Source organism: Paroedura picta, chromosome 14, assembly GCF_049243985.1.
Source record: "Paroedura picta isolate Pp20150507F chromosome 14, Ppicta_v3.0, whole genome shotgun sequence".
Lineage (NCBI taxonomy): Eukaryota > Metazoa > Chordata > Lepidosauria > Squamata > Gekkonidae > Paroedura > Paroedura picta.
In genome coordinates this window covers 30,050,191-30,062,343 of record NC_135382.1, presented here as the reverse complement: position 1 = coordinate 30,062,343, position 12,153 = coordinate 30,050,191, and the positions used below count along the sequence as shown (strand labels likewise).

The following is a 12,153-nucleotide window of genomic DNA, read 5'->3' as shown; positions in this document are numbered from 1 at the left end:
TTTTCTAAGCAAACTATTCTGTTCTGTTGCATTTCAGCTAACCTGTTATGCATGATATACAGATGGAGTTTTGAGGTACTGCACACCTATGATGATGGTGGCTTCACAAGAGAATTTACCATTTGACAATTACGTGCTGGGGAAAGTGGCATCCTGTGATATCTTTTCCTCAAGGAAAATTGTCATGATCCATAAGCCATACTCACATGGCCAAGTGATACTTATCTTCTAGTGCAGAAAGAGCCTGTCAGAATTCAAACAACAAACTGCACCATCTATTATGTGTTTTAAACAAAGAACTGTTGGTAGAAGCACTGTATCTTGCTTGGGGAAGTGCATCTGGGCAGCACAGTATGCCTAACTGGTTTGTCTCTTGGTGTTAGTCCTATGTAGTGACTACTGTAGGGGCACTGAATTGCAATTATAATGCATGGCATGAGTCGGGGAGAATATCCATCCAATTCTGCCCAGTTCCATTGCTAGTCATTGTCTTCTTTTTTTTCTGTATTGGTTTGCGCAGCATACACAATATGTAAGTATTCATTTTGAAGTTGCAGTAGAAGGATGCCCTGATTGATGCCTTCCTCTGAGACAACCAGGATGGCTTTTGTGGAGTTCTCATTTTATACCCATCATGGAATGACCTGCTTAAGGCTTCCCAACGAGCTTCAAGTCAAAGCAGAGGTCTGAACCTACAATTGCCCATATGACCGTTTATGCACTGAGAACTTCACTGCCCCACCTCTCGTGCAGGAGCACAAATAGGGGGTGGATGAGACACAATGGGCCAAATGCTCCCCCATGTGGGTGCAGGAAGTGGTGGGGCAACCTGCCATGGCTAAAACTCCAGCCTGCAGCCTGGCATGAATCCTCTAGTGCATAAACGGTCTATGCGAGGCCAACTCTATACAATAATGGCAGTCTCTGATGTTGATGTTCTGTCTGAATTGCTTTTTATTGTTGTGGCTGGCTAAAGGAGGCTAGCTTTTTCATTCTTTGATAAGTGCCAGATAATAGTTCATTCTTTGATAAGGGCCAGAGACATGGCATCAATTCTACTTTCAGATAATCTCTCTCACCAATTCTGTTTTTGCCTGCATGATTTAAGTTACAGTTCATATATATCCACTGCTGGAGTTGATTCAGATAAAGGCACTTCCAGGTCAGTATAGCACCTCCCCCTCCTCACATCACATCAGAATTTACATGTAGTCCCTGGCAATCATCAGTATATCTGATGCCAGGAACAAATTTTATAATAAAAAGCACAATTTATTTTAAAAATAAAATCATTAGTAGGAAAACATAATTTGGTCAGACAGTAGCTGTGCTGACATATGTTAGTATAAAAGCCAGGAACATATGAAAAGTATTTCTTTGCACAGCTAAGACCCTAATTCCTGATCCAGGGAAAGCATATAATCAAAATTAACATAAATGGCACTTTCAAATAGCAGTTGAGTTTTAAAATACATTTTAAAAAATAGAACTCAGCCTATAAGTATTAGTTTGCCTCTGTCTATTAGTTCGCTTTATCATATAGAGTAGCAATCTCCAACCTGTGGGCTGCGGACCACATGTGGTCCGTCGACTAATTGGAGGTGGGCCGCGAAGGACGCCTTCTCTCTCCCCCCCCCTGGCCCTTTACTTCATCCCCCCCCGGCCCTTTACAACACACTTCGGGTGTCATTGTCTCCCATCACTCCCAGATGGGACTATCTCGTTGCAGAGAAACAAGCTCAGGGTTCCCATTGATTTGTCATTGTCATGAGTTAAAATTTCCATGAAAATAAAATGTTCCTTATGTTCATTGTTGTGGCGTGTCTGTATCTTATTTTGAAGGGATGTTTAAACTACCATAGCGATCAGAGAGCGTTAGGGCAGTGGTTGAGAGTAGAGGAGTAAACTACCCCCCCCCCCCCGAGGCCTCAGTAAAAGGCGTTGACTGGTCCCCGGTGAGTGGTCCCCGGCATTGAGTGGTCCCCGGTGATAAAAAGGTTGGGGACCACTGATATAGAGGGCTTTGATTAAAAGAATGGATTGCTAATTTTGATGCCGCTGAAAGGATAAGGCATGGGGTTGACCAACTTGTGTGCTATAGAGCCAGATTAAAATTAATCATAACCAATGGGTAATAGTTAATAGATCTATGAAACTGACAACTTATTGTACACAGCAGTTGCCTAGTGGCTCTTAGCGAATATATTATGGAAGTCTGGCATCATTAAAATAAAACATTGCTTAGATCTTTAAAGAACATAAATAAATGAACAAGAAATCTTAATGTGTAGCTACAAGATTGGAAAAACATACTGGTCATATAAATCTAAAGGATCACACAACAACTTTTATGATCCCAAATGGCCTGTGCTATTTACCATCTATTAGAAACTGCTGGGAGAATTTGCCTGAAGATCTGAGATGTCTCCAGCATGCAGATGACATCCAACTCTGCCTCTTTTTTTTCATCTGATCCAGGTGTAGCTGTGGAAGTCCTGAGTCAGTAATAGGCTAGATGAATGCCAATAAACCGAATCCTAACCTCGATGAGGTCATGTGAGCAGGTGGCTGTTTTGGAACCTGAAGATGATATTTAACCAGCTTTTTTTTTGGGGGGGGGGGTCTACTCTAAAGTTTAGCACTTAAATCCTGAGTGCTGCAAGATGCAGTGAGATGCCATCTCATTGCAGCTTTCTTTGCCCCCTGAAACCAAGTTCCTTCAGATCAGCAGGCCCAAAGGGATAGCATGGTTGCTGAGGTTTGGTTAATTGGGAGCCTGTGGCAGGAGGGGAGGATCAACATAAGTTGACCTCCCCTCTTCCAACTGATAGGAAAGCCATTCTGTTGGTAGAGCGGCTGCTATGGAATGGCATCCTAGGATCTCTGCCCTGGTTTACAGCTTGGTTGTGTGGAACCAGCATTCCACACAAGGGCTGAAATAATGTTTGTCACATGACTTGCCTTATGCCAGCTCTGGTTGTTGCTCCACTGTGTCTGCTTTATTTCATTTATTTATTTGAATTTCTAGACTGCCCTCTCCGCCAAAGCAGACTCAGGGTGGTGAACAACTTGCATAAAGACTGTGCAGTCAAAATCACAACTTTGCACTTTAAAAACATTTCCAAAACATTTCTAAAAGTTCTGCCCATGGATGTAGTATCCAAATCTAGGGTGGGGATGTGAATACAGAAGGGAGGCCAGTACAATGTTGTTGGTAGTTGTTATACTGGCTTCAACCATGGGCCTGGTAGAAGAACTGTATTTTGCAGGCTCTGTGGACCTCTATTCTAGTCTATTCTATTCTATTCATATAGAGGGAGCCCATCCACATTTTATCCAGTATCGTCATGATGTTCATTGGCTCCAGCCAAATGCCTGGCAGAAGAGCTCAGTTTTACATGCCCTGTGGAACTGTTAAGATATATGGCATAGATGTCTGCTTTTGAACAGTGCATATATTTTGCTGGTTGTACACATGGAGTAACTCATTGCATCATGGCTATTATGTTTAGTTTTCATTTTATTTGCCTTCCATTAAATGCCTCAATGTGTTGGCTGGTACAATTTTGTTGTCTGGAAATCTGCCCATTTCTTTGTTTGTGTCTGACAGATCAGACTCTTCTTTCTCTCTTCCTTTCTCTCTCTCCCAGTGCTGGGAATTATTACCCATTTTCAAGTAAGATTTTGGTTCTTGCTTGATGGGTGTCCATTCTTCTATTCTTCCATAGAGAGTTTCAATATGATTGGTTATTTCCTGTCATCTTGATCACATAGTGATTTTTGCTGTAAACTAGTGATGCCTGATATGTAGGATATATTTCAGAGAACACAGGACTAGCCTTCCGAGTTGCGTCAGGGTGGAATCGCATTGTGATCCATTGTAATCCATGTTGGGGTGGAATGTAATTTTAATCACAAAATGTGACTGGGTCATGCCCAAAGCCATAGCCAGTGTGTTTGATTCCCTTTCTAAATCTCTTGGTAAAGTCCATAAGTTGGATCCAGTGACTTTCCTCTGCTAAATTAGGAGTCTTTCTTGGATAGATGTTTTGCAGCCAGTGGCAGGAAACGATCGTATTCAGTCCCATGTTTGTTGTAACGCGGAGTTCCTCATCATACACGTAGGTGCTTTTTGGCAGTAGGGTGGTATCTTTAAAGGTCTTACAGGTATTAACTGCAATTAACTCCTTTTCTTGGCCCCTTGAGCATGCAGTAGGAAAATCCTCGGGCTCAGTTAAAAAGCGCCTTTTGTGCCTAAATGGAATGTGTAAATCCAGTCTCTTAGTGATCTGAGCTCAGATGAGAAATTAATTGTCCTTTTGCTCTGACAAACGTAGTTTCATCTTAGAGGAGCAGAGCCATATTGTAGCCATATTTTTGAAAACATTCATATTTGTGCCACCTGTTTTAGAGGTGGGAAATACATCTGCTTTACAAGGAAAGGGATCTACTAAGATTCAGACTCTGAGTTGCGCAAGAAAAAAGTAAGAATGCAAGAAAAATTGTTATATTTCACTAATATATAAAAGCAATTTTTTCCATCTCTATACTGTACATGAGTATTGTTTATACTGTCCAGTAATTTTAAGCCATCAGGAAGTGGATCCTGATGGTGTGACATTCTCACTAAAATACTGTGGGCATTTCTAAGGAGGAAAAATGTTGGCTATTCTGTGGTTTTTCCGAAATCATGTGTAATTATGTCATCGAACCACACAATAAGTCTTTTTGTGGGCCTTTTCAAATAAACAATAAAGCTTTAAAAAAAGCACATTCATAACAGAACCATTTTGTAGTTATTATGTTCCTTGAGTTATTGAAAAATAAAACACGACAAATTTTATCTTTAATAAGGAAAAAAAAACGTGGTAGCAGTCTTCCTACCAAACCTTCTGTTGAGGTTTAATAAGTCTTGAAACACATTCTGTTCATTTTCCTGAAATGCTGACAGTAGCAGTTAAGTCAGACTGCTTGCCAAACTTGAACTGGTACAGCTACAGTTCATTTACATAGCTCTAGGGCAGATGGCTTTTGGGTTTTATAGAAATAAAGTGGATGTCTAGATCCATTCAAAAATATGCGCTGCAGCATCTTTCTGCAGTTGGACAAGATATCAGTTGTCGGATCTGTAATGACTGTAAAGATTAATAAAACTGGCACTTGGGGATGCCAACTTCCAGGTGGCACTTGGGGGATCCTCTGGAATTACAGCTCATCTCCAGATTACAGAAATTAGTTCCTATGGAGAAAATGGATGCTTTGGAAAACAGATTTTTATGGCATTGAAGCCCCCTGAGGACTATGTCCTCCCCAGCTTCCATCCCCAAATCTCCAGCAGTTGCCCAAACTGGATCTGGCAACCTTACTCCCACATCCCCCGCTAATGACCATGGGAGACCTGGTATCCCTCCTATCACTACATATTAAATATTGGGTGGCCCCTGTGTGCTTTGGTACACAAGACATGCAAACAGTTTGTATTTTAGTTACATAAGTAATGTACTACCTTGTAAACTGAAGTTGCTGTGTACATTCTTGAATACTGGAACATTTCAGGATTATTCAGATCCATTTTTATTTCCTTCCCACATTCCTCCCTGTAGGTTTTGGCGCTGATTTCCTTCATCTGCATAGAGACCATCATGGAATGTTCCCCATGCGAAGGCCTTTATTTCTTTGAATTTGTCAGCTGTAGTGCATCCGTTGTTACTGGAGTTCTGTTGCTTATGTTCAGTCTGAATCTCCACACAAGAATACCACAGATCAACTGGAACATTACAGTAAGTTCTCATCCAAACCTTCACTTTATAAAAATAGCTGAATAAACATTTGAAGTTTAAACTTTAAGCTCTGCCTGCCTCATGCAGAAATCTGAGACACTTCATAAGTACTATTTGCACTAAGCGAAGTACTTGTGCCGCTTTATGTTCAGCATGGACCTCACCGGGGTAATAAGCTTTCTGAAATATTGTATGTTAAAGTATATAAAGCTGAAATAGTGTCTAAGAGCGATTCCGCACCCCCATCCCATGCATATAATGCTCGGCAGACTTTCCCACCAATATAAGACATTATTGTTCACAATTGAGGAAAGCACAGTTTGCAGTTTTCTAACAGTTCAGTATCAATCAGCAGTTTAAAAATTAAGTATGGATTGAGGGAACTACCCTGTAAATCAATGGGCCATCAATAGACACTATTCTGCGAACAGTGTAGTGTTTAAGAACTGAATTATCTGGGCATAGAAGCAGATTGACCCACAGGTTGGAGGAGTAGGAGGCCTTTAGTTGGCCCTACTTTTCTACTTTAACAGTAAAATGAAACACAACCAATCAACAGGGGAGGATAAAGTGGTGAAGAATTCTTCCTTTTCTAAATGTCTGCACAGGAGAACAGCTAGCAAGGAAGGATGGCAACACAGTGTTAAACAATAGATTCTAGTTAATTGGAAGTCAGTCTTGCAAGTTTGTGCAAAGTTCCCTTGGCTGAGTTTGGAGTATTTTGTCTAAAATAAGGCAATTTGGATTTGATTTGGATCATACTTTGATTTCATTGCTCATCCTCATCATCACTTCCTATCCTGCTGTGAGTCATATAACTCGGGATGGAACAAGACCTTAGAGATGATTTCTTAAGCTAGGGAATGTGGTAAGACCTAGAGTCTTTCCCAACTCCAATGTGACTCTTTCCTTCCCTGCCCTGTTTCTTCTCCCTGGAAACTGTAGTTTCTTCAAGCTCCTGGAGGAGGTGTATGCACGGGGACCCTGCTGAAAATACTTGTGGGTACCAAGACCCTTGGGAATTGTAGTTCCAAAGAGGTTCTGCATCCTTTCTGGGGGCTTCCACCCAACCAAGGGTATATGTGAGAGGCTAGCAGGTTTGAATGTCTTTTTACTGGAAAACCAGTGGTGTTTGCCCTCCTTCCCGGTGTGCAGTTTCAAAGACTAGTGTGAGGTCTTTATGCTGAGAACTTTTGAATGATTGAAAATGGCTTTAGTCAAGATGAACAATAGGCCAGCTATTTAGTGGCTGTTTGCTAGCCGTTGTCATAAATGACGGTGTGTTTTGGACTTTGCATCTTCTCTTTGCTTACTGTGTGTCATAAACTGACTGCTGCAGCATATGCAAAGAAATGCTGTTCTCCATGTTTTCTGTCACCCCTACTCCAGTTTTCATCCTAAACTGTGTGCCGTTCAAAATATTCTTCTGGAATGTAGCACATGGGAGGTATACTCAACAATACGTCCCTTTTGGTATATTGGAGGGAAAACTGAAAATTTTGTGATGGGGAGAGAGTCATTCTTCTGCATAAGATCATTGCCATAAGAAATGTTGGAGAGGTGAGAGGATAGTAGAAATTTCCGTTCTCCTTTTCTGATGCTTACCAAATGCACACAAGCTCTGCAAAGATGCTAGCAAGTAGCATAAAGGAATGTGACGGACATCTAAACATAGACTCCAGATGAGCTTAGACAGCCTTTAGTAAATATATTGTAGATACTGAATGCATTTGTAGCATGTCTAGCTTACTCCCCATGTGTAGGTCCTGCTTTAAATTGGGAACAGGACAATGGGAAATGTGTAGTTGCTACATTTTGGCCAACAAATGATTCACTTAAGTCATCAAAGTTTATTGTTACAGTTGTTTAGACCAAGTTATGCAAACAAAATCATAAGAGACCATAATGTTATGGTTATAAGGTTATATGTACAGTTAAGACATGTCTTAGACATTAAACTTAAAACTATCTTACTTCATGGCATCGTATTTTCATGGCAGCAGAACAAAATTTAGCAAGCTGAATTGTCACCTGGATGCTATCATTGCTTAACAGCCTGTATCTGAACATCTTGGGAACCTTTTAAGTAATGGATCAATCGGTTTGCCTCGAATATCCGCATAGGCAGAGCAGTGAAACAGTACGTGTTCTCTAGTTTCAAGCTGGCCACTACCACAAAAACACTGTCTCGGGGAGAAGGAGATATTTCGGCGGCCGTGCATAATGGGCCTAACAATGGCAGATTAGTGGCAGGGACCAGGACTTACCTAGTTTTATCTGGGGCCCAAAAAGTTGGAGTTTTGCTTAAGTCCGATTGATGCTGATTGTCCTTTATTCGCCACTTAACTAATATTACAGCTTGATCATAAGCTAATTTGGATAGAAAGAATGTAGAAAAGCCCAGACTTTGGACTTTACTCTTGACAGCCTCATCCTAAAATGATTGAAATTTGTCTTTCAGGATTAAGGAAACTAACAAATGATTCAACTAAAACTTATTGAAATACACTTTAGCGCTGGGGGAAGGGTTAGTAAAACAGAACGGAAAATACACGACCCTTACCCAGTTAACACCCAACCAGTGGTGGGGGCTGTTGCTGCCTAGTGCCAGGACACCACACAGAAGTGACATTGTTCCTTCCTGTCCAACAGGCTCACAGTACAAGTAAGGCTGGTTGAAGAAGAAAGGGAGAGCACAGAGGCTCACAGAGAAATAGCAAGCATGGTGATAGGAGATGGCTAACTGATCCCAGCTAGCATACAAAAGATGAGCAGATGAGCCATGCTGATGAGCCATGAGCATTTCTAATGTAACTCGTATTTACCTTTTCTGTCTAAGAGAATTCAGAATGTACCCGCACAGTGATTTTGGAGCCCGGAACTAAAGATGCTCCTGTTGGGGGCTGGGGATCTTCTGGAATTACAGCTCCTCTTCAGTTCCCTTTAGGAAAATGTATGATTTGGAGGGTGGACTCTGTGACATTGTACCCCACTGAGATCCTTGTCCTCCTAAGGTTGCATCCCCAAATCTTCAGGAATTTTCCAACCTGGAGCTTGAGCCCCCCCCCCCCCTTCTCCACTGTTGGCAGGGGGACCGGCCAACGCTACCCAGAACAATGGTGTAACAAGCTATCTTGGATAAGGGGTTTTTTTTGTGCTTGGAGTGCAGGAATTGTTGAAGTGCCCACAGGTATCCTTTTAGCACCAATCAATAAAATGCTTTTTCTTATCCCTTTGTTGCAGCTGTTGTATTTAGCTTTATCTTCCTCCCGTCCTTCTGCCAGCTTTTGTATGCTGGAACATAAAGGAAAGTTCCAACTAGGAAGCTAGAGATGCTTTGCCATTATATGCTGGGTTTGGCTCAATCTACTTGGCTCTTGGCTTTCATCTAACATAAACACAAGACCCATAATTGCCAAGTGTATAAGAAAATCATTGTGTCTATTCTGAGTTTTTAAATGATATTCCGTGAACTGCAATATCAGCTTGTTTTTTTTACCCTCTCTTACATATCGTAATGGAAAGTGTTGGCATCTGACCTTCTTGATGCCTAAAAATTAACTTAGGCCATGTGCCAAGCAGGCTTGCATTATATAAATGCCCCAGTTTCTAACACCAAAATGCACAGACATATTTTGTTCTGGAGTCATCAGCGCTTTAATTTTCTTTCTCTGGGTGGTAGGTGTGAGAGTTACCTTTAATCATTAAATAGGTTTGTGTGTGGGGGTACGTTTAGGCTCCTCCATCTTGTATGTGGAATGGAAATTGAGAAATCGAGAAAGACCCATTTCACCCATTTCAAGTCAGCAGAGTCCATTCCTGTTTGTTCCTATTTTTGTCTGGAAATGTCAGATGTTCAGGGATTTGGGATCTGCCTTTAAATGTTAGTTTCTGCTTGGATCTAAAACAGGAAATGCTTTGTAGAAAGCCTGCATGAGGAAATGATAAACAGCAAAGTGAACATACTGGAAACTGAAGGGGGGAAAAGAAAAGGGGGGGAAGAGGTTTATAAGGAGAGTTGTCCTAAAAGTGCTACTATAGAACAATCATCAGGGAAATTGAGCTACAGCAAGGGGCAGGGAGAAGCACAAAGTTGCACATTCATGATGTAAAAACTGGTACGGAGCCAAGAGGTCTAATGTGCTCTTTGACCAGTGGTGAATTACTACACTGAGAGGCCCAGAGGCCTGTGTCTGCTTGGCAGCTCTCCTCTTGCTGTCTGGAGGCAGGCTGTGGCTACTTAGTGGTGAGGGATCGAGTGCTGTTTTCAGGAATACTCTTTATTACCGTTGTGCAGGTTATAAGCTTTAAAAAAAAAAAAGATTAAAAACACCTTTTGGAGCAATGATTGGTTAGAGTAGAGCTGCAGTTAACCCCTCCCTTTCCCCGCCTGCCTTCCCAGAAGCTGCTGTGAGTTTATTCTGGCTGGCTGTGACGGCTTGGTCCCATGAGACTGTGGGGGAGCAGTGCCTGCTTTCATTGTCTCTCGTGCCACTATCGGTTGCATAACGTAAACCCTACCACCTCCTGCAAGCTAAGGGCAGACCCAGCAGTGGGCCTGACTTGGGACCAACTGCCAGCAATTTTAGATTCATTGTAGAGGTCTTGAGGACCATGTGAGTTCATTTCTTCCATGTGAGGCTTTAAAAATAAAATAAAGTGAGGATAACATTGGCAACCTGTGTTGGATTGTAGGGATGGTTTGTCACATTTCCTGGAAGCCGAGGAAGAAACCTAAGGCTTTGTTTAAGCAGTGGACATGAGAGAACAGAATAGATGGAGGCACTAGGCTCCTTAAGTATTTGAGCTATGAAGGCCACCAGCAGGTTGGGAATTTCATCACTGAGCAGAAAAAAACAACAGAGGCTGTTGAATACGGAGGATCAGTTTGTCAGGCAGGCAGCGGGTGGGTCACTTAAATCTGTGTTTTTATCAGGAAGGTGAGAAAGAAGGGGAAATGGCTGAATTCTTCTTGGGAGGGGGGGGCAGAGAAGAGATGATGTCCTCGTCCTAATTGTGAGAAGGGATTTGCATTCCACCCCACTTACACCACAATGGCCCCAAAGGAGTCCTCCAGGAAGATCCTTGAACTCATGCCCACTCAGCCAATGTGGCAGCTGCGTCACTCTTCCATGGCCTGATAGGACTCTAATGGACTTTTATTTTCAAAGGGAAATATAAGTTTGGTTGCTAAATTTATGTGTTAGATGGCAAAGGGCCACATGGCATTTTTCTCCTCCCACAAGATGAGAGGCAAGATTGCAACTGTTGTCTCAGCAGCTGAATTTTTAAGACACACTTTTCCAAGCGGCCTGTGGAGTTGTTTTCCTTTCCTCTCTTTATGTGCGGAATTTCATGTGGCTTTGGCATGACAGACAGGTTTTTCAGCAGAACACTGAGGCTCTGGTGATAGGTGGTTTAGACTGGAGAGGACTGAGCTGGCTCTTGGCAGTGCTTCCAACCTGGGGTGTTTGGGGGAGGCTCTCTTTCCTAACTGATCCCCAAGCTTCTCTTTGGCAGGATCAGTGTGGCTACTGGAGCTTGGAGATTATCTGAACAGCTGTAATGTGCAGTATCTTGCCTGAGACATCTCTGATTGAATCTTTCTGTCTGTGACTAGGGCAAGCTAGAGCTGAAGTTACACTTGCTGGTATCTCAGGACTTACATCTTTGTTTATTTATTTAACTTGAAATATTTGTACATCCTGCATTCTTCACATAGTAGCAATCAAGGCAGATTTCAAAAACTGTTAACAAAAAAACAGTGACAGCCATTAAAACAAAACCCTGCAATAAAACTATTTTAAAGCATTAAAATAATCAACAGACAAAGAGCATAAAGTAAACTAGTGCATTCTACCCTGTAATGAATTGCTTGAACAAACTGACTTGAAATAATACCTGTTGCCTTTCCCTCTTCTTTCTTTCTCCTCCTGTCCTCCCACCCATTATGAGATGGGTAGAGTTTCTTAGTTTGGCAGGAGCCCAGCAAATGCTTTAAGGAAGGGCAAGGAGGAAATGAAACAGTGGAGCAGGAAGGAGTTGGCGGGAAGGCCTGCCTGCTATTAGACATGCAAGTTTTAGAATTCTTTGCTGCTATATGAAGACTTGCTGCCATTTGCTTCTCTCTTCCTTTTGGTCTTTCTATAGAGGTCACTGTCACAGATGCTGTGGTGATATCCGGGTGAGGCTAGAAACACTCACTGCCTTTGGGCTGCCTTTGAAGACAATCCAACACAAATTGCAGCAGTTAGAATGCTCTACCAATTTTGCTTCTGGGCCCAATTCAAAGCACTGTTTTTGACGTTTAAAGCCCTTAACCATTTTTGGATCCAGAGTACCTGGGGGACTGTTTTCAGACAAATGCACCTGC

The 12,153-nt window shown here is 42.0% G+C and overlaps 1 protein-coding gene across 1 annotated transcript in view; it reads left to right on the top strand.

Annotated features, from left to right (window-relative positions):
• The window catches only part of CMTM4 (CKLF like MARVEL transmembrane domain containing 4), a 37,242-nt gene that overhangs the window by 11,017 nt on the left and 14,072 nt on the right, over nt 1–12,153 (top strand). Inside the window, exon 2 of the mRNA XM_077309960.1 lies at nt 5,604–5,780. Coding sequence (XP_077166075.1) covers nt 5,604–5,780 — 177 coding nt within the window. The remainder of the gene's footprint in view (nt 1–5,603; nt 5,781–12,153) is intronic.